Source organism: Tachysurus vachellii, chromosome 11 (assembly GCF_030014155.1).
Source record: "Tachysurus vachellii isolate PV-2020 chromosome 11, HZAU_Pvac_v1, whole genome shotgun sequence".
Taxonomy (NCBI): Eukaryota; Metazoa; Chordata; class Actinopteri; order Siluriformes; family Bagridae; genus Tachysurus; species Tachysurus vachellii.
The window spans coordinates 14525240-14549478 of NC_083470.1; the positions used below are offsets into that span (position 1 = coordinate 14525240).

A 24239-nucleotide genomic window follows, 5' to 3' on the forward strand; every position below is an offset into this window, starting at 1 on the left:
TGGCAAAATGACTTGTGGGGAATGACATCACTCACTGGCACCGATGGCCTTCCTGTCCCCTGTAACTTTATTACAGGAAAAATAACAATTTAGAGAACTGTGAAAGGCTGCAGGGGCAGCGCATATAGAATAAGAACTTGGCGTGCACATAAAAGAGAAACGGTAAACCACATAAGATGGAAAATGAAACTTTTGTAGAATGAAGCTTATTTACAAAGAGGAGCTCTAGCCGTCTCTGACTACTCAGAGTAGCAGCCCGGCTACTATTATTAAAGTGAATTAAACATTAGCCCATTTCATCTATGGCTTATGGGTAATGTCCTGACATGAACCTCATAACCAAATCTGCAGAGTATAAAAGCTTTATATTTGTATAAATCAGTCATTTTGGGAGGAATTAACGGGTTCTGGAATGAACTCAGGCTGTAGAATTCCAGGACAAATTCCAGGTTCTCGTTCCCATCATACTGCAGGAACCATTGTAGAAAAATAACAGCAGAACAAACTAAACTACGGTATCATCATCATACCAGCGTGCAGCAAAGAGGAACAATTGCTTTGTTTTAAAATGAACAGAACTTTTGAAACCAGATGCATAAGGCAGGTGGCCCCAAAGTGGTCAAGGAGACCAATGTCACGCTTCAGATATAATTTTGCTACTTGCTGTAAATGTCATGGCAGAAGAACAAAATACAGCCATGAGACATTTCAGACATGCCTCTGGTATAAAAATAAACATCATGGAAATGTTCTGCTTTTGCTATTTGTGCTTCACTGCCTCAGACTTATAAGCAGCTTTGGCTAAATGTCTTAACTAAATGTTTAAAAAATTCTGAGGAAAATACTGGGGCAGTACTATCCATTCTGTGCAGCTCAATCCATCAGGAAAACGATGGAGAACATTTTCAAGGCCGGTTAAGTAAAAGTGAGTCAGACATTTGGCTGCACTGAATGCCAAAGTGGGAAGAATATCATTAGAGCATGAGAATGGCTCTGCTCACAACAATGGTGCCTTCTGCAGTGTGAATCATTTTCACAACAAAGACTGGACAAAAATAGAGAGAATTTAATGACTTTACTGTAGAAAACATTGTTTTGGGACTGTACAGGTCCAAATCTGCCATTCTTTCAATGGCTGACTTGGTGGTATGTAACACCAACAACAAAGGCTTTTATTCTAACGTTTTATTCCATTTTATTCCAAACTACTTTATTCCAGATTCCTATTTTCCACAAAAACTACAAAATAAGCTTTTAGTGACAATTGTGTTTTTATTGTTGTTAATAACTAACTTGTTTGTTGCAACAATTGTGTGATATTAGTGTCACTTTGGCAGTATTATGCAGTATTGTACAAATTGTACAAAAAATTAAATAGGGTTCAGAATTTTAAAATTTTCACCACTTACAATTACATTTTCAGAAGAATTTCATAAGAAAAAAAATCCATCTCTAAAAGTGGAGTAAATACTTTTTATTCATATATTCCAGAGAGATTTCGATTATTCACAAAAGTGTAAAGGTCAACTTTTTTTTTATCCTTAATTTTGGAAACATAAAGAAATTGATGCATGCAAGCACCAAATGGAGTCATCTGCATTCTCTGGTACATTAACTAGCAAATCAATTTAGAAAAAACCTCAAACCTTGCTGAATAAATGAAACACACACAAACACTGAATTCTGTTGTAGTGCCGTTCAAACCTGGACAATTCACCCGTACAGCTTGTGTACTGTGAGCCTGCGTTTGGATGGCGCTGAGGATTTTGTGTAGTACAATAAATAAATTGGATATTATCAGCATTATTGTCTGTACAATTAGCCATTGTTATCCTTTTCATAGAATAGGTGTGGTATAACAATTATTTCTTGGCCCGTGTTTACTTCATTTTGCACTGTGCTGGCTTTACAGCCCCTACATCATCAATAAAGTGTGTGTCTCTCTAACCCTTCAGATATATACCTGACTGTTAGATTTATTAGCAATGCACTCAGACAAATAACTACAAAACAAAGTATGCCAGGAACGGTGGGACACAAAGTTTAGAATGTTAATGAGAATAATCCATGGGCTCAGTTTGAAAGTGAGAACAGGTGATAGTTTCTGACTCCTCTGAAATGCCTGAGGCAAGGTGAGCCCTAGCAAATAAACCTTTTATCTCAAAGCAGCAATTAGCCAGAAGCCAAATTACACCCAACATGCATGTCAACTCCCTCATCAGTGTTGAGCATTTTCACCTTTATCAACTCATGAATGCCGAATGATAAAAACTACTATACTAACTGGATAGCTTGTGGCAAGTGCAAATGGACGAATGCATAAAAAAATATATATATATTAAAAATAAACTCCCATCTCAGCTAGTGAAAGAACTGGGCAAAAAATTCTACTGCAACTCATGATAGAAGCTAACAAAACAACAAGAAGAGGAATAAAACCAGCTACAAGTCTTAGTGCCTTGACTCCAGACACCTTGAAAAGCTACATATTGATTTTTTTCCTTTTATTTCTATCAGGCTTTAATTGACCATTCTACTCACTGTACCTGGATTAAAAACGCTCAAACTGTATGGTGAGACAAGAGCAATAGAGGCAAGTAGCCAGTGTTCTGACTAAAACACCACTGAATTTCAATGTTCATGCCTGTTAGTTACATATTCATTTTGTTCATTTACTACATTCTGATTCATGGTAAGCAATTAAAGCAGACACTGCAGGTTTATTTGCATAGCTTAATAGACCATGTTAAAAATTGACTGAATTTCTGCCCTACTTTTTAATTCGAGAAACTGTAGGGTTGAATACCAAGACCAATGTAGCAACGTGCACCGAAGTGATGTTTCTCACTTCTACAAACACACATCAGACATATATTACTATAGCATTATGACACACTGTTACTGAAGTTCAGCAGTCATTTAGAGTTTAGCTGTAGTGAAACTACAATAACATTACAGCAATATGTAACATTACACTAACATTATAGCAAGATGTACTGTTTAATGTGACTTTTATAAAATATCCTGTGTAGCAGGACCCACTAACCTACATCCATGCAATATTTAGTTCAAGTCTAAAGACGCACTGCACGGTCTGCTGTTACTGTGGCTTACAAAACAACATGCACACAAATCCAAATAAGTACCATCTTAAAACTGGTCAGGTGTAACTACCTCAGAAGCAATGAGGTTTACGAACGTTTACACTAGGCTAAGCTAATTCCCCATCCACCATTTCCCTTTTCCTCAGTCACCCTATTAAGGGCTTTATTGAACTGTGACCATAGCGCCTCGAGCCGCAACACTGTTTAATTAGCTCGTTAACAGAACTGCAGTTGGAAAAATTCATTTCCGCTTTAGAAGATGACTCAGGTAAAGGTCAATCAGGTAGCATTATGAATTAAATCCAAACAGGCATGTTGGCAGCTGGAATATGCTACTCATGAGCCTCATTTTCTTAAGCTAAATGATATTTTAGTATCAACGTACACAGAGAGCAAACCACCAAGATACTATCAGTTTTCTGTTCAGATATCCCACCACTTAGTGCAGTTTTTCATTGAACACCTCACATTCTTGCTCTTTGGCGACAACTTTGCTAGGAGTGAAAAATAGTAAAATAAACGCAAAGAAAGAGGCAGGCAGTTTCTTACTCTCTCCCTGACTATTTATGAAACTATGCTTAAAATGCTCTTACCTTACCTTTGCAAAGCCTCATGCTGATAACCGCTGGCACTCCATATAAATGAAAGTTTGGGTGAAAGTTTTTCATGTCTGCTGGTGTCCGAACCTTCACTAAAATATTCCCATCTAACAGAGAATGATTTAGAAACTGCCCTTCCTTTGTTAATGCATCAGAGTCTTTGTGCTTTTCCCAGAAAGCAGCCAAAACTTTTTTTTTCCCAAAAAGATTATTCTGCTGTAATTTGCACATGGAAACTAACTACGTTTTTTTTTCTGTGCTTTAGTAAATGCATGATTTTTCTCTATTCATATAGCAGGTGTAGCAGAAGAAAAACTCAAAGCAGCAGATTATAAGATGGACACTGGTATTTGGAAGGGATTTAGTCTTGGTGTACAGTGTGAGTATGGATGGGGTCACAGAATCAATGTGATGGACCATCGTGCTGCCATGCAGCTCCCCACCCACCCCCTTACAGTGTTTCCCCCAAAACTAAAGCATGTTGGCGTCATCTGTCAAACTTGACTCTCTCTTGAATATGCCTACTGACAGGTGTAAAAAATGCATGGGGGAGGAGAGAAAAAGGAGAAAGGAAACAGGACGTAAGGGAGGGATTAAACCACCCTGCCCCACAAACTCCCCCTCTACTCCATCCACTCAGTCTTCAGACAGGTGCAAGGCGAACAGAAAGAACAAGTAAAATAATACCATAAAGAAAACTGGCCAGAAAGACGAAGCAAGACCAAAGAAAGGGGCAAAAGCCTTTTTCTTCATCCGCCATATTTCGTTCCGGTTCCATTTATGTTTTGACGGATGAATCACTCAAAGCTCACTTCTTCTTGCCCCATGTGTTCCCAAAACCCAAGTATTTTTCCTCTGTCATGCGGAATAAAGGCCATCAGTCCCTGCAGGAGTGACAGTAGAGCGTGGTATGGCCTGCTGAAGTCTCTCACTATTGACCATTCAGACGTTTATTGTTCAGTAAGGGTTAGAAATAGTGGAGTACACGGACTAGTATTAGCTTAATTCAGCTTGCTTGTATCCTTTCATCCCCATCAGACAAAAGACAAGAAGCAATTATTTAGCAAATGCCAGCAATGTATCCCTTAAAGCTCCTTGCCAAAAAGAATTAGGATCGATGCATGTACATCTAAGGGTGTACAAAGAATCCTGCCAAGCTGCTATCAAAGGAAGGGCTTGTTGGGTCAGAACGTCACCCCACTAGCCGTCACGGGTTACACCGTGACCTTGAACAATGAGACTAGACGGCTGGAGTGTGTGCATGAGTGTGTTCAGGGATATGTGTGTGTAAAGAGGGCAGATACGAATAGACGCAGGAGTGCCAAACTGGCAAGCTATCTAAGTCGCACACTGGCTTTGTTGTCATGTGCTTACATGTGAAGTAGGAAAGAGAGGGTCTTTGTGTCTGGAAGGCGAGAAAGCTGGGAACTAACAGCCACCCAAAAATATATCAGAATGCGATTTGCTGACAAAATTAGATTTTAAAGCAGAACAGACAATCCTATATTAGAAATGCAATATAAACTAATTTCACAGTTTTGTATTTGTGGAATTTTCCATACACAGTTAGGATTTTTATGAAAAAGATTTTAAATGTTTCAGAACATTTTCGAGGTTTGACAGATTTAGTAAGTTTAAAATGATTTGACATATTTTAAATGTTAATGATAGATTTAGTTATTTTAAATGAGCTTTAGTAAAAGTTAACATATAAAAAACACCATTTAGTACCAATATAAATTTTATTTATATAATAAAACTTATTTTGGTTATGTTATTTTAACAGTAAGTAATATCACAGTTCACTGTTATGGGGAATGTCATTTTCCATCGAACAGGAATTTATGTTTAACTAAACAGCAAAATAGAATTAAATAAAGAAATAGAAATATAACTGAAGTAGTAATAACTGCTCGATACAACGCCAGTCTCTCAGACATGAATTAACTTAACAATCATAATTAAATACAGTAAAACCATTTTAATTATCATCCTGTAGTACTGATTACCGCATGGATTGTCCCTGGCTTTTCCTCCTATTGGGTTTGAACTTGCAGTCCTGTCTTTACAAGACACACGATTTTATCATTGTTGAACATTTATTTAAACCTCTGGTAAAACAATGGAAATGCAAACCATTATTATCATGACAAATATTGCCCTTTAAAACTAGACATGAGAAATTGGAGATTAAAGGAGAAATGAACACCTTAAAGGGACTACAGACATAAAAGTTTAAAGCTATTCACAGAATAAAAGGAGAACGTTGTCACGGACACTTCAGCAGAAATGATCAAATTCAAATGAACAAATGCATGAAATAAGCAGGACAGTTTTGCACCTGACGTTGTACATTTTGTGGCTTCATACAAAGGAAAAGGCACAGTAGCCATTGTTCATCAGAGTTGAGATGTGAGCGCATGAACAGACCTGCGTATGACTCATAAATCTGACGACATTAAAATGAATGGTGATTTGAACACAATTAATAAATCAGCTCCTGCACCGGATAATCCCTTATTTATCATGTCATATGCACGACACGCCCTAAAATATATATATTTTATACATCTCATATACATCTACTTTACACAACACACTGCCAATATTTATGCAGATGTGACATAAAAAAAGCCAATTAAATGAAAGTTTTTAACAGATAGTTTTTCAAGCTACATTTCAGTGAATCTGAGTTGGAGGTTATGTTCATGGTTCTTGGAAATAAGTCTCCTTTTTGTAAAAGGCTATAAAGGAAGAGAGGAAGGGGTAAAATATTTCTGACTTATGAATATGAAGGTTTTACTGATGGTATTATGTAGGTGTACAGTGACATTTGTGGAAGTATGTTTGTTGTTTTTTTTTTTCAGGTTACAAATCATGAAAAATGACATTTTCAAATCTCAGCTGCAGGCAGGTCTGAACTTAACCTGAATTAGAACTGGTTATGTGGTTATTTATTTTATTTTATTTTATTTTTTTATTTCAGTGCTCACACAGGTCACATTTATTTCAATGAGATCTGTAACTAACAGGCCCAAACATGTTGTATCATGACATGTTCTACCAAGTCCCTATGCACAAAGCGAGCATGTAGACATTGTTTGACATGAATGAAGTGGAAGAACTCGAGTGTACAGAGCCCTGACCTCAACCTCACTGAACACCTTTGGGATGAACTGCAACAGTGACTGCACACCAGAGCTCCTCACCCAACACCAGTGCTCTTGTGACTAAATGATCACCTCAGCACAGCCATACTCCAAAATCTACTGAAAGCCTAAATCTAAATCTGGAATGAGACGACCAGTAAGCATTTACAGGTGTGAGGTTCAGGGGTCCACAGAATTCTGGCCAAATGGTTTCCATCTGCAGCAAATAAACAAATCCTAAATTATAAGGAACAAATATGAAAGCTCACCAGATCAAGGGCCACTCTACCACACCATGCCCATGTAAGCCACCTATTAACATTACCTTTAGCTGGTCAGTCAAACACGTAGAGACAGTATGCATCAGTTCAGCTAGTAATCTGTATACAAAGGCCTACAGTGCTGCATTTAGCTCCTTTACATTTTACTCATATAGCTACTTATTAGTTTACAAGAAGTACTGCATGCCCTAGCACCATGACTCTGAGATCTGGACAGCAGAGCAAGTTATGTAAGTTTTTTTATTCTATTATTCTATTATTCAGTTACAAAAATGTCACATTTATTACTTCGTTCTTTTATTTCTTCCCTATTTGATGCTTAAACTAACTGGTCAAAGCTTTAACTGGTTACCTTGAGAACTCACAAAAGTCTGCTGATAAATAATATCAATAAAAAAAAGCTAATAATATTTAATAAAATGTGTTCTGTGGGTGAAGAGAGAACCAAAAGCTCTATCCGATGTTTTGCAAAAACAAACTTCAATAATGAGCCTAATATAAACTCTAAATGGGTTTACAAAGTTTTGAATAATAGAGTTTCAACATCTCATTCTGCTCTATATTAAACAAGCCCACTGTAACCGCACTGCCTGAAAATCATAGAGCTCAATTTGGGGGAGGGAGAGAAAGACAAGTACTCATCTGAGACCCTTGTAGGAAAGAGTTTAAATATCAAATCTGCCCCAGTATCCCTTAAAGAGTACCTGAGAATGAGGGAGTAGAGATAAATTATGGGCTTCATTGCTGAAAGAGTGGCAGAAGTAGCAGCCTGCTTACTGTTGGAGAAAGCGCAGCATTTATACTGATTTCCACTGCCATCTTCATTCACATAAAACTCCCTGCCTTTTTAATAAATGAGCTCAGTGATGTGTTCTGTCAGCAAACCTCAGTAATTCCCTATGCACTAATATAGATGGCTCACACAGAGTCCACAGAACTACCCACTAAAGCACCTAGCTGCCCCCCATCCTCTGTCTTAATATAATGAAGGAAGTGTTCAATCAGTGTGGGCTTCCATCCGTGCAGGTATTAAGTTTCAGAAGACACAGAGCAGAGTTCCTGCAGTGCCCTCCGGAGAAATCCCCACTTGTTTTACAATACCTGTGTCTAACTGACGCGATAACAAGGCCAGCTGGGAGGAGGTACCTAGTGTAAATCAAAGAAGTGTAAGCCTCCTAGCTGAAGAAGCCTTAGTTTGAGATCACATCCTGGAAGCCCATCAGAAAACAACTGTGTGAATAGTGGACTAGTTCATCAGTTAATATTAATACTATTGCTATTAAAATACTGAAATGGTTGAATCACATCAGTATTATGCATTTTGGGGCTTTCACTTTTACTTAAATGTGACCAAGGAAAATGTTTCTGACTTTAATGGAGTGCACCTTGGCTATTAGCATTAATTTAAGTTGTGATTGCTAGTGATCAAGTGAATCCTATTTTTTTTAAAGTTGCAGACATTGTATAAAATGTAGCTGCATTGTGGGGGGGAAAAACATTTTAAAGAAAAAAAGAGAATGAATGCAGGTAAGTAGTATATCGTGACTAGTGTATAGATCCCAGCAGCACTAATGGGTGTGTTTCTAATGGGAATGGGTGGTTAGCACATCTATATTACTAAAACTTAACTAAATAACTCAAGAAAACATTTCAAATAATAAACACAGCTGGCATTGAACAGACTGTTGACTCACATTCAGCACATTCGCTTTGGAACTAAACTGCTGCTCAGGCCATATATATGTGAATAACAAATCACTGTACCAATGAGTTGAACTCTAAACTCTTCTGTTGAAATGTTAATCAGTTAAAGTCCTGAAATACACTTCATGGGAAACTTGTAATTGTAATTGTGACTGTGATTGCAATAGGTACCATAACCGTAATTCCAGGCTCCCAAGGTCGAGCTCCAGTTCCAACCCCAGCCATATTATGAAGAATAGTAATGAAAAGTGGAAAGATATAAAAGCCTAAAAATCTCCAACCCACAAGAAAACTATAGTAGACAACCAGAAAGCTTTCAATAGAGCCATGAACCATGTGATGTCTAAGTCTTTTTCTCTCATCTAAGCCACCAATTGCTGATGAAAAGGCCATAGCCATAAGGAATCATGATGTTCAAACAGGCTTTCAGAGGCTATTTTGTCAGAAAACAACCTGCAATTGGAAAAAAAAAAAAAAAAAAAAAAGGACGCACAAGCACGACTCCAAATTGGGGGGCTATCTAGAAACCTTCCCCTTTGAGATGAGGAATGATCCATCTCCCCTAGGGGAAAAGCATTCAGCTCGCTCAAACCCTATAAAGTTCTATAAAGGTACTTTTGTATTTTTCCTCTTTTCCTTCACAGTACTTTGGGTTGTTTTGCAGTTTTCCTGTACATATTAGTGCACCTCAGTAACCCTCCAGCGCTCAGCTGCCTCCTCCAATGGTGACCTTTACCTGTCACTTCCTAATATTTATGGCCTTTTCATCTGATACACTGTCAAGAATAGATGTCATTCAAAAGCTGCTTGCTGGCTCTAAAATCAATCATGCAGCAGCAGGGCCGCACGAGCTGCAAATAAAAACACACAGCCTTTAGGTTTTCTTTCTGTAATACAATCACAAAGGGAAAAAACAGCAGCCTTGGCCTATAAAGATTAGTCCTGGAGAAAATAGAGAAGGAAAGATAATTTTGTATTTCATGCATTACTCAATGAGATGTATTTATAAATTAGCCGCCTGCATAATAGTTGAATCTATTATAAACCCAGAAATGCTGCAGATTATACAGAAGATCTTTGCTTCAGGAGAGATTTATGTCCCTAATGGCCCAAGGTTCATTTTAGAATCTGAATATTTCTAGCGAGTGAATATCAACAATCATACTGACACCACTGAGCACCTCTCTATATCTCGCTCACAAAAGACTCATACATAACATCGAGTGATACTGGAGATTCTCAGAAATTAAATACTGCATTGTATACATATAGTAGCATTGTTATAGAAAGCAATAAGCTGAATCTTGATCAGTGTGAGGAATTGGCATGTAATTTAAAAACTACATAAAACATTAACATATTAATTTATGAGTTCCAACAATTTAGAAAGAAAAGGTACGAAAAAAGTAAAAAAGGTAGCAGTGTTAATAATTTAGAACTTTGATAATTTCACACCCTGACGTAGTTGTAATTTTGTGAACCCCAACAACCGATCACTGCTGTTCCTAATAACCAATCACTGATCACCGCTGTTCGTAAAAAACAATAAATTGTTCTGAACACACACACATAAATATAAATATATATAATATTTCTGGTGGGACAAACAGTACTGCTTGGTTGTTCAGAACAATTTATTGGTTTTTAGGAACAGCAGTGATCAGTGATTGGTTGTTAGTGATTGGTTGTATATACTGTATACACACACACACACACACACACATACACACTGATTCATGAAAAGCCTCAGCTACAACAATAGCTTTATTATAGAGATTTCATTGTAATAAAGATTTTAAAGCTGGACTTCTCAAAGTATCTGCAAGTCTTCCTATTTTTTATCCAGAATATATTTAAATAATGGCTCCACTTATGCGAGATGACAATGACTCTGCACTGTGGATCCCCAAAAGGTTTAAATACCTCAAAAACCAAAAAGGCAGAAAACAGTCATGAATCAGATCGTTGATTAGATTCAATTCATGTCAATTTGGAAGCCCCAGAAATATAAAGCTCTAATAGTTTTAAAGAAAAATTTTATGCTGCAAAACACAAAGCAGTAAGTGGCAATTTGACTTTTTCTTAAGCTTTAGTGCTTCAAATAAAGCACATACCCAAGGGTCTTGTGATAATTCTCATATCTTCATCTGAAAACATCATCATCAGTGGAACCCATAAGGAGAATGGAACACTTACTCTCAGTATGTTTCCAGTTTTCCATTTCTGGTCACTGAATAATGTCTCAGCGTCTTGTGTGTGATGTATCTTGCTTGAGGCTAAGCTAATGGAAGCGATTTCTCAGGCTAACTATTATTACCTTTCCAAGAGCTGATAAGTGCTTTGCTCAGGTCAGAATAGCAAAATGGATCATGAATGATACCAACAGCCTTCTTAACATGGGGAAGGAGTGTTTAGATGCCGTGTAATGTATATGTGGTACTTGAGCAGAATTGCAGCCTCAGTAATATCATCTAAAATACAGTACTTCCATGTTTCTCTTGCCTAAAGAATCCATGTCAAGGAGGTTATGTAAACATACCCCAAACCAGTCATGATAAAGGGGCATATGACTTCTGTGTGTGGGAAGGCTTCTACCCATCTGGGGCAGACAGATCCAGATTATTATGAGAGAATATGATAAAAGATTATAGCTTCTAACAAACGCATCGCGAGTAACAAAATAGGAAACACATGTTATCATTACTTGTCTTGTCTGGCAACAGCCAGTACATCAGTGGAACAAATGAACTTGAGGTTGTTGGGTTTTCATGGGATTGTTTTATTGCTGTACTGATAATGTATTCAGAGAAGCCCAGCAGGAAATTAGCAGCTTGCTCTGTGAGACGATCCATTCAAATGAGCCACTTGATCTAAGCTGCAAGAGACACAGAAGCAACCTTGACCATAAAACTAATGCAATAGCAATCCTGATTTATATTTACACTGGGAAATATTGTGGTCTTCGTCTTCAACACAGCACACACAATAATATATGACAAAAAATATCTGGTCAGTTGAGTTTAAGACAAAATATTATGTATAGTTTACATTAAATATTACATTCCTCAAAAAAAAAAAGAGATGACTTCATTGCTTACACTAAACTTGATTTAAACAGTTTTCTAATGACTAGACTGAATGATGCAGAGTGAGCGTGATCCATTCACATAGTACTAACGTAAACCAATTACATTGTGAAATCTCACAATGATGTTGCCACTGATAACATCTAGAACTATAATATTACATTAAAGCCTGTATTAAAGTGAAACTTCACTCGTAGGAAACATGAGCGTTATAGTGCAGGGAGCTACGGTTCTGTCAGTCTTTGACTCAAACAGTAGCATCCATATTATGTTATGCCAGAATCTTTTTTTTTTCCACAGCAATTAAAAAAGTGATAAGACTTCAAAGAGCACAGAGAATGTTTCGAGGCAAAACAAGTGATTTCAGTATCATCTGTGTTCAGTCTCAAAAAACTAGATTTGATCTTTATCACTATCACTAACTCAATCACAAAAATCTCAAATAAAAGTAGAAGTGTAGTTAATTTGGTGTTAAAGTGTACCACCATGTCACTGGTAAAGATTTGGTCAAGAGGCAGCACTATAAAACATTTGGCAAACTATAAACAGCAGAGAGTTAAGGATTGATTCTAACTGGGGAGTGGAGAGATTTATATTTTCTAATATTATCAAACTGCTGTCCGGTGGCGAGATAAACCTGAACCAGCCTCCCTTCTATGCTACTTCTTCAGTTGAGGTCACAATAACTTCTGACTCATGACTGTCTTTTTTACTCTAAACACATTTCACCCATCATAAAGTACAGATTTTTAAAAGGCTAGATCCTCCACAGACTTTAATCGAGCCATTATTCAGCAGAGAACATGACTGAAATTTTCCCTCTAATCACACATTACACACAAAGCTGAATAATACCTAGCTCTCTTCTCTTTCAATTGCTCTGACCTTAAAAAGGTATGCATTTACATCAGCTAATTTGGTTAAGTTCGAAGAAGACAGATAGTTGCCATTAACTTCAATACAAATTGCGCACCTCCTCAAACATCCCCCAACATGCTCTATATAGCCAGAAGTTTGTGGACACTTTCCCACTCACAGCCTTGTGTCAGCTTCCCCCAGAATGTCTCTGTATGCGATATCATTTCACATCATTTCATATTCATGTCATTTTACCTTTCACTGTAATGAAGAGGCCCAAACCTGTTCCAAAATGAAATGCCCCTGTGAACAAAGAGAGCGCCATGAACATCTTTGGGTTTCCTCCCCTGACATCAGTGTCTGAACTCACATGCTCTCGCTAATATACAATCCAAAATCTAGCGTTAAAAAGAAATTAAAGCACATACTATTGGAATGGGATGTTCTACAATGAGGTACAAACATACGTTTGGCCATATAGTGTAGCTTTCTCTTTAAAATTAGCCCAGAAAATAGAAAAATGTGAAAGCAGAAAAGGAAAGAGAGCAGAAAGAGAAAGGCAAGATGGCAGGGGAAAGATATGAGGTGATCTGATATTTCTAAGGAGTAGGAAACTGTTATTTTAAAAGTGAAGAGGGATCGTGGGACAGCGCAGGCTCTGATTGAGTTTTTGGCCTGAGAGAGCTGAACAGTCCCTCAACACCACACAACAGCATGTAATAGGGTGCAGCTTTATCAGAGGATGACAAACACTCAGTGAGGAGGACAGATCGAGAGAGAGAGAGAGAGAGAGAGAGAGAGAGAGAGAGAGAGAGAGAGAGAGAGAGAGAGAGAGAGAGAGAGAGAGAGAGAGAGAGAGAGAGAGAGAACACGTAAAGGATGATGTGTCTCTCCATTCAGAATGAAAAACTGTAATAAGTAGGAGACAGAAACAGAGGCCATAGGAACTGCAGGGAAAGAAAACAGCGAAGGAACTGAGACTAGAAAGACCTGATCAGAAAACAGAGCACCAAATGTTCTCATAATAGTCAAACTCATGATAAATATCAGAAATAATTACTCAACAAGGGCCTGATGATTATTGATGCACAGGGCACATAAAATATGGCAAATTTGCGCTAAAATTTATTATGTCATTCAGGGCTCTAAATGGTCCCCTTCAGGCTTACTCTATCAGTTTTAAGGCAGATCCTGACTCATTGCCTCAGCTGCTGTCTCTCGGATCACTTGCAAGTCACATGTTGAAGATCTCCTGAGAGTGCCAATAAACTTTTTTTTTAATAGATACTAAGTGTAAATATTGTACAATTATTTTCTTATTAATCTAAAGTTTCACTCTGTCCTTTATAAACAGGTTGATATTTTAGAGCCCAAATGAACAGTGTTATAAACTTTACAGGGAAAGTGCAAAGCTAATACAGACCAATTAGGCATGAAGATCAAGTGGACAGATGTGCCTATGTAAGGCTCAACCTAACTATCTTGCCTCTGAAGAATCAGGGCCAGCACCAGGAACATTCATTCATTCATTCATTCATTCATCTTCTACCGCTTATCCGAACTACCTCGGGTCACGGGGCGTCATTGGGCATCTCATTGGGCATTGGGCATCTCAGGCGTCATTGGGCATCAAGGCAGGATACACCCTGGACGGAGTGCCAACCCATCGCAGGGTGCACCAGGAACATCAAAATGATAAATCCCAGTGCTTTAAATGCTGATGGAAATGTTCAGTAGGATGCTCCCTTAATTATAGTGTTATGATCTAATCATTCTGATCATTCCTGAGGTAGCTGATGTCATGAGAGGGGAAAAAAACAATAGCAGTTTAAGGACTAGAATGTTTCCTTTACTCATGCATAGTTGTTAATTACTGAGGCTAAGTGCACCATTAATCGATTAGGTGTCTTGACACAATATCTCATATCAGCTTTAGCGCTCCAGGAAGAAGCTTGTGGAAATACGAGGCTTTTTTTCTTCTTCAAAGGATGACATGCTTTACGGTCTGGATTGTTGAGTCATTCTTTTATCTACTAGTATTCCAAGCACCTCACAGGAGCAACACTTAAAATGAAAAGGATGTCACTGAACAGTGAAACTTTTGTTTTTTTGGTATGTTTTTTTTTTGACACAACATAAAAGCATTCACTCTATTATCAGGAAACTGCGGGGTTGATTCCTGACAATGCCATAGCCATCCATGACCAAACAGGCAAGGAGGGACAGATGGCATCACTTTCACCCATCAAATGCAGCAACACTAGCCAACTGTGGGCTCATGTATGCAGACATGTGTAGATACCACCCATGTCTTAAAAGAAGCACGTCATTGTTTTCAAAGCTGTTTACCAGTATGCATCATGCTGTTTAACAGACATTTCCATACAGGCTTTCAGTAAAATGTGAACCTGACTGCTGTAATCTAGCAGTGTTAGCAGTGCGGGTGTCTGTTGCACATTCATTAACCACAAAACCCCAGTATCCTTATTAAACCAATTCATTATTCCTCCTATTGAACAACACTAATAAGAGCTCCCCAGGCCAGCCATGAAGGGGGAGGCAGAAAACACAAGCTTATGTGATGTCTGCACCTGAAGACACAATAAAGCTCCAAACAAGCAATAAACATAAGGACAGATAAAGGAAGCTGTTACTGGAATGCAGAGCATCTGAATAGCTGAGAGATGGCAAAAACTGAGCAGCTGCAAACCACACTGGCCAAACTACAACAAAGGCAGGGCAGGGGAAGTCTGCAAACAATGACAAATACTATGCAATTATGCAATTCTCTCATTACACCAGAAACACATGATGGATAAATGACACGCTGGCCAACACATCCATCAGTTTTATTGAAGCTGGATGATTAGGGCAGATCATGAGCATTTAATCAAGTAGAGAGAACATAAAGTGACAGAAAAACAGAAAAGGACAGAGGAAAAAAAAACTCCAGCGACTCAAGTCTTTTTTTTGGTGTTTGCAGAGTAAAGTATTATCTTTGCTGTATACAGGCATTTTATTTATGCTTTAAATATAAGCAGAGCTTCTTTAACAAATACTTTTAAGCTAAAGATGAGGAGATTAAAGGATGTGTAAAACTAACGTGAAAGGCTGGAACAAAGTGCTGAAACCTGAGCTAAAGAGAACAAGGCGAGATTTCTCAATGCACTGATTAAGCAGAAGGGGGAAAGAGCTGAGCAATCGCTGACCTTGTTCAGTCCCACAGATTCCACAGCTAACCAGCAGCAATTCATCATTTGCCATCTTACATTACATTTAAAGGCTTCTATTTCACCCTCTGAAAAATAACCTAGCAGTTACAGAAGACAGGGAACGTGATGTCACATTTCCTGCTCAGACAAAAGGTAAATCCATCAGTGCTCTATGGGGAAGGGGACAGGCGAGCAGGGCGTGACAACTAGCCATGAATCATCTCCTCATAACCTGAGGAAGTGAGAACTTTGACTTTCCTCAGAACTGTAATTAAGCATTTGGCTCAGCTATCAGACACTCAAGCTTATTATTATTATTATTGTAAAGGTGCCACTGCAGCAATCTGGGGAAACTTAAACACTAACATTCCTCTGTCCTCTTTGCATATTGCCAATATTTTGACCTAACCTTTAAACATGAACCCTAAACAAATTTTTTCAGGTATTTTTTGTCACTAACAACCTGTGGCTGCAATAACAACTAAACAGGTACAAATAATTAGCTACAAAATAAACTACCACGACAAGAATAGTATTTAATTAGACTTAAAGCCGAATGCCATGTATTAAATCTTCCAGAAAATACGTACATTCTGCTCATGAAGAATAGAAATCAGTCATCATCTGAACATTCACACACACATATTTTTGTGTGTATCCTATGTGCATAGTTTCCCTATTGATACACACTGCTCTGCGAAGTAAAGAAAGGTTTGAGTTGCTTGAATCAGAGGCTAGGGTTAGAGCACCACCTACAGACGGTAAAACACTTAACTATGCCCCAGAGGTCATATAAGTTGCAGTTGTCACCACTCCTTTCTTTATTCACCACATCCAGCCTTGTTCATTTCAATGGCCATGTAGTCACCTGAAAATGTCAGTATTTCAAACAGCACCTTCAATTAAAATCTCTGGGAAAACTGTCCACTGTACTGATAACTTGTGAGTGAAAACAGATTGACTGCCTGATGCACCTTGAGGCACTGTCCATCAAAGCAGCCAAAGAAGGATGTTACATCCTCGAATGAGGAGGACTGACCCGAAAAGGCCAATGCTCCAGCAGAGATCAGTACTCACACAACCTCAGAAAATCACCAGTATCGAGTTGGAACAGATGAACCATTTCAAATGCTCTACTCTTTGTCCACTCTGGATTTTCAAGGTGTAATCCTCTCCCGAGACACTTAAAGGACACTTTGCTGAGTTCCACATCTTACAGCATGACATGACATTTAGAAACAGCTCAGCTTTCTGGAGCTTTTCGCTCTTAAAAAAAAAAATAAAAATAGGAGGGGGTGGGGGTGTAATTTCTACTTGTACTGCCATCAAAGAATACATGGGCTTCAGCATCGGATGGTAAGAAAAGTGATCAAATGTCTTGGTAAGAAAGACCCAAAGATCTGGACATACAGGTTCAAAAAAGATTCCCTGAATAGAGAGAAATAAGTGGAACATGGTCCATGAGCTCGTTTCGATAGTGTAGTGGACAGGACGTTTGTGCAATCAAGGACTACAAGATAGAACTGACGCTGAACTGATTCAATGAGATTCTATCTGATTTAATGGATAAAGAATGATCAGACCTGTCCCCGCTAAAGGTAATCAATAAACAGCTACTACAAATATTCAAAAATATGGTTGCATGAGATACAAGAAATGCTTAAAGTTAATTGAAGGTTAGATGCCTCACATGCTCTCTCTCTCTCTCTCTCTCTCACACACACACACCAGTGACTTTTTATCTAAGGGAGAAAAATATTCACAATACTTCCAGAGCTGGTTCTATTTAAATGTAATTGCAGGATGCTCTTGTGACAATCTTCCAGGGAACAGATGCACTCTTACGTTTCCTCCACAGAACATGAAAAATGGATTTCACATAATGAGTATTTGCAGCCATTACCACTTCCTTTCCTCTGTTTTCGACACACTTGAGCTTCCATCTGATGCTCTCGAAATATGAATGAAACAGCTACATCACGCTGTGCATAAACCCACAGTCACTGTTTAAAACCTAGCTACAACATCAAACAGAATGGGGCCTGAGAAATCTGACCTTTTTTAAACAAATGCCACTCAAGCTGCCAGTCTTTCCAAAGCTGCTGTCACCATCCAGTCCATCACAGAAAATTAGAATGTGAAACAGCGAGCAGGATAGGGTGGGGAGACTGGTACATACATGTAATTAGAAGAAAATTGAGGCCACATAATCTATTTTAGGTCATTCACAATACCATTTACATTAGACAGTTAGGCTAATTAAATGTGGGAATAATCAGATAGGTGTCTATGAAATCTCTTGCTCGCCTCCAGAAAGCAGCCTAATCCATTTCCTATAATATCACCACTAAGGGAAAATTAAAATCATATGCTTCGTAGAAACCACAGTAATGGGAAAAAGCAAAAGAGCAAAACCCATCTCCTTCTACAAAATGAACGCTTCTGACTGAATGCAGATTGCATTGCGAGGAACAAATTAATTGACATTATTATCCGTATGCTGGGGTGTTTCATTTGCGTTTATAAATGTCATGAAAGTACAGCTTCTTTTTTCATTTTTTGTCAGCAAATTGTCTTGCACCCGAGTCTATTTGTAGATAATGCAGCATAATTTTACTTAAAATATTAAATAAACGATTGCTGCTTGCAAGAAGAAGTGAATACAAGCTTTGTACGTTTGTACCATGCAAAGGTCCTGCTCTAATTATTCCAAGTCTAAAGTTTAATTAATTACTGTACTTAGCTAGAAGAGTGCGCAGCCACTGAAAAGTATGGAATCTCGACCGGCTCTTAAACACTAAACAAGGAGAACACGACCTGACCAGATCCACTTGGTGCAGGTTCAGTAGTTCAAACCTGACAAAGAGACAAGTGGGCCAATTTAAGACCCAGAACACTTTAGCAAAGTTAAACCTGGGCCTGAAACAAAAAGATTCAATTTGGAGACCATTGCATGCTGTGTAATTGGCCAAATATGTCGCTTAATTGCTTTTAGTTCTCTGGGTTTGCTGCCGTAACAAGTGGGGGCAAGAGCACAGAATACTCTGTAAATCTGAATATGGGTGAAAATTCAATTTATCTATTCTGCCCCCTCCGAGTTTCAATATTGTTCTAATCACTGCTGGGTCATTAAAACTGAAGCCATTTAGGCAGGATGGAAAACCAGTACTAATTATGTGGCACTCCGTAATACCTTCCCCAATTTGTTGAGCTATTACTCATTATTAATAGTGACTTTTTCCAGCAGTAAGAAGCAGCTCACATGCTACTCGTGCATGCAAAGAGATGGAATATGAGAACCAGGATACATTGGCTAATCATTTGATAGCACAAACACTGATCAAATCTGGAACACATATGACACATGTACACAGTGTGGGGTTCCTCGGGGTAGTAGTAGGAATATCTGTACATTCTGTAGGTGGATAATATAGAAGAAATGTGTCCTTAAATGTTTGTGCACCACAAGATAGAAAATGAAATATTCACCATACAAAATGTGCAGAGGATTTATTACATTATACCTGATGGGGGTTTTCTGGGGTGGGGGGCAGTTTAAGAAGGCAGGATCCCTAAATATATATTTAAAAAATAATCTTATGAAATTATATAAAATCATGGCTTTTAACATTAGCGATTTTTGACTCTACACCTTAATCACAGGCACACCTCCACCTCTACACCTTAATCACAGACACACCTCCACCTCTACACCTTAATCACAGACACACCTCCACCTCTACCCCTTAATCACAGACACACCTCCACCTCTACCCCTTAATCACAGGCACACCTCCACCTCTACACCTTAATCACAGGCACACCTCCACCTCTACACCTTAATCACAGACACACCTCCACCTCTACACCTTAATCACAGACACACCTCCACCTCTAAACCTTAATCACAGACACACCTCCACCTCTACACCTTAATCACAGACACACCTCCACCTCTACACCTTAATCACAGACACACCTCCACCTCTACACCTTAATCACAGACACACCTCCACCTCTACACCTTAATCACAGGCACACCTCCACCTCTACACCTTAATCACAGGCACACCTCCACCTCTACACCTTAATCACAGACACACCTCCACCTCTACACCTTAATCACAGACACACCTCCACCTCTACACCTTAATCACAGGCACACCTCCACCTCTACACCTTAATCACAGGCACACCTCCACCTCTACACCTTAATCACAGACACACCTCCACCTCTACACCTTAATCACAGACACACCTCCACCTCTACACCTTAATCACAGACACACCTCCACCTCTACACCTTAATCACAGACACACCTCCACCTCTACTCCTTAATCACAGACACACCTCCACCTCTACACCTTAATCATAAAGCCAAATTCAAGTCCAAGGCTTAAGAAGAATAAATAATATATTCTTAGAATGGGTATCCAAAATGTAAACATGCACTAAAACACTATGCAAACATCTGTGTGTGTACATTTGTGAGTGAACATATTGTGATTGATTTTTTTTAAAACTGAGGTCACCGATTTTGTCAATTAATTGTTAAAACATAATTTTGTATGTAATCCCATCAGCAAGAAGAGCAGAGAAATAGACTAGAGCAGGAGAAACGGAAGCAAAAAGACGCACGCCTATCTAACAGATCGTCCCCATTCATCATTGATTGGAGGAGAGAGAGGCAGGATCACTTTACTCCATTAGCAGGGCCGAGGGCTGGAGGAAAAGGGTCATGGGCCTCCTTTGTAAATGAGTCATGCAATTGTGCGATCTGTCACTGAAAACATTCAGGCCCATGACAATGGAGAGATTCAGATGACGGCCGTAGACCTGATGGAGCCTCGCTTCTTTAACAAGAAAGAAATAGAAAGAAAGAGAGAGAAAATGAGAGAGAGAGAAAATGAGAGAGAGAGAGAGAGAGAGAGAGAGAGAGAGAGAGAGAGAGAGAGAGAGAGAGAGAGGAGTATGGGTTCAGGGCTGCATGACTTCACAAAAGAAGAACATAAGTCGCTCCATTCACATTCGCCTGAGAAAGGATGCGGATGAAAATAACACAAGCTCAATAACCCAAAAAGAGAATGCCTAGCAAATTCAAGTCAGTTTCCACATCAACATAAACTATTTTTCCCCCCAAAAAAAAAAAAAACAGCAGAATACTAGTGCAAAACCATTACATAAATCTATTTAATGATAGAACACACTAAACATCTAAAGTGGATGGAAATTAAATGACTGAAATCAAACAGAAAACAAGGTCACATGAGTGATTTGCATTTTAAATAAAAATCATTTCTAGAATGGAACAGAGCAGACAATTGTACCACACCATATGGCAGACTTGTAGCATCATTGTCTTTAAGAAAATGTGATCTTTTCAAAAGAAACAAACGTGTTTAATTGTAAATTTGATTTGTTCTTTTGTAAATCAATGCCAAACACAACTCAGCCTTTCTCTGTTTTAGCAAATCATTCTTGACTTTTGAAGTCAAAGACAGTTTCATCTTTGGAAAAAAAAAGAACATCAAAATATGTTATATTAATTCAAGCTATTATTTTAGGATGCATTTCCAAAAAAAAAAAAAAAAAAAAAACACAAACAGCAACAACAAGAAGCTATAAGACAGAACAGAGCAGCTAGATATAACATTTCTTATGAAACACCAACCAGTAAATAGTCCTGCACCAAAACAGCACATCTACACATCTGGAAATTGCAAGTGAGAAACCCGATCTAAAGGGTGTTAAAAGCTTTCCTGTATTGTGATAAATTGAATTATTGGTAACAGATTTTAAAAGGCCTAACAAAACAAGTGTTATACATCATTATGAGCAAAGGGCAAAGGTGGAGAAATAAATAACAAATGGAATTGCCATATGGGAGTAAAGACAAGATTCAGATATCTGGTATAGCCAGGCTTGTCTTGAGACTTGATATGGACCAAGGGTGTGTTGCACTAGACAATGTTTAGGAAAGGCATTCTACTGCCCCCCACTGGTGAAAAATACACTCAGCAATTATACTTAAAGGAAAAAAAATAATCAGAAACATTTGACAATTCTGATTAACGGATGCATTGGCCCCCAAGGGACACGTTTGTGTTCTGGTTATTCTGTTCGTGTGAGCAAAAACTGTTATTCATAAACCTCAATGAACAGTGTCTAAAATATGCTATTTACCAAAAGGGAAAATACAAAGAAAAGAGATAGGCCACTAATGAGACCCGTTTCATTCCTTCATTCCATTCCTCGGTTCATTCCTTCGCTTATAGCTATTTTTAATTAGCAACAAATACCTCTAGTATGCCTGACCAAAAAATTCCAAATAAGTTCCATGTGTTTCCCCAACAGTTGTGCCTTAAAAAAACCTTAAACCCACTGGGATATGATGAGAAAGATTAGAGGGAGAGATACAGAGAAACAGAAGTAAGGACACTGAAATCAGGAGATCAGAACATCTGGGTGGAAAGAGGGGTATAGTTGTGTGTGTGTGTGGTAGGTTGGCATGTAGTTGGTATAGACCCAGAGGCCCAGACTGTGCTAATAAGGATCCTATGTTCCTTTTGGTTACAGAGTCTCATCTTTCAACCGCAAACTCCTTTGAAAGCTTCCTCCATCCGCACCATAGCTTCCACATGCAGTCCCTGCACATTCCTTTTTTAATTCACTACATATCTGAAACAGACGCACTCACACAGGTGGTGTGTGACAAAACAAACCAGAACAATATTTTAGGTTACAATACAGAAGAACTGACAGCACCTACCAGTTTGTTTTCTTGCATGTAAATCCTCTGCAGTTTGGGGCAACCTCTCGCCAGCGCTATCAGACCCTCATCACTGACATTGTAGCACTGCCCAAAATGTATGTCCTTCAGCTCTGAGCAGTGTTCACCCAACTACAGGGAATAGGCAAAGCAACAGCATGATTGTTAGTGGTAAACAAATTCAAGAACAGAAGTCAATTATTTGGTCAAGTTGATGATTCCCAGCCACTAACATGAAAAGTCATTATAATCCTTATCAACAGTCTACTCAAAGAAATAAGACGTTCAAGTTCACTATAGATTATCTATATTATTAATATGCTATAAAATAAACATACAGCTTACAGATATGCTTTGTGGTCTCCATCAAAATATATATTCACTTGAGTACAAATATATCCGGGCCTAAGAATTCTCTCATGATAAACCCCTGTTAGAGGGGCAATTGTACAACATGCCATCTTTTTAATATAGTAGTAACAGTTAAGCCTTCTCCTCTACAGAGAGTTCAGTCCACCACCAGGGTGCTGAGGGGAGCCTTGATGCCTGTCTCTCTTCGCTGCATATCTTAACCAACTGTGAATCAGGCTCAAGAAGCACATTATGAAGCATGGACTATGGCAAGCGCCTTCAGCTAAGTGGTACCTGGTCCATTGCTGGGTTTGTAGTCATTAGTTTATTAAATCTGATGCAGGTAACCATAGGAAATCAGTGAAGGGAAAACTGTAACAGAGTTATGTGAGAGAGTTTGTTCTGCATCAGTTGCAGGTATGGGAGAGCATACAAGGAAAGACTGCTAGAAGCAATTTGAACTGTCCGAAGTTGATGAACAGTGACTAACCAAGCACTGGAGTTTTGTCCCTTGAGAGATTAGGAAACTGAGACGTGAATAATGTTTCTCCAGTGCTACCCCAAGGCTGCATGTGTTGTCAGATGATGTAATCCTAGAGTTATCTGGCCTGGGAAGATCACTGCCATTCATGAATGAGCAGGACATGGAGTATAAGGACCAATGCTGATCTAGCATCATAAAGGGAAAGGGCCATTTCAGAATCAGGTTTTTAGGCCAAGAATGTTTTCCACACACAAGGAATTTGGTTAAAGCTGTTGGTGAATTTGTGATAAATGATACCACCTTGAAGCTAGACAAGTTACTAGAGATGTTTCGTAATGAAAGGAGAGCATGGAGAAAGAGGACATAGCAGCATGTGTTCGCCAAATCCTCTGTGTCCAAAGCCAAGAAGAGGATAGTGTGAAAATAAGGGAAACTAAAACTGATGAAGTCAGCTTTGTGGACAGCCAACTCTAGAGCCACCTACCTCCACTGTTTGGGATCAAGTCAAAAGCGGAGGGTATAAGTACAGAGACTGGTGTAATGTACCAGCAAAGAACTGGAGAAATGCACATTCATAGGCAAATGAACAAGAATGAGAGGTGATAAGCAGAAGCCCTGTCTGAAGCAAGGATTATATTGAG

General features: G+C 38.6%; 1 protein-coding gene across 1 annotated transcript in view; it reads right to left on the minus strand.

Moving 5' to 3' along the window:
• Positions 1–24239, minus strand: part of fbxl17 (F-box and leucine-rich repeat protein 17) — a 216716-nt gene that overhangs the window by 187827 nt on the left and 4650 nt on the right. Inside the window, exon 5 of the mRNA XM_060881467.1 lies at positions 22764–22895. Within this exon, the coding sequence (XP_060737450.1) occupies positions 22764–22895 (132 nt within the window). The remainder of the gene's footprint in view (positions 1–22763; positions 22896–24239) is intronic.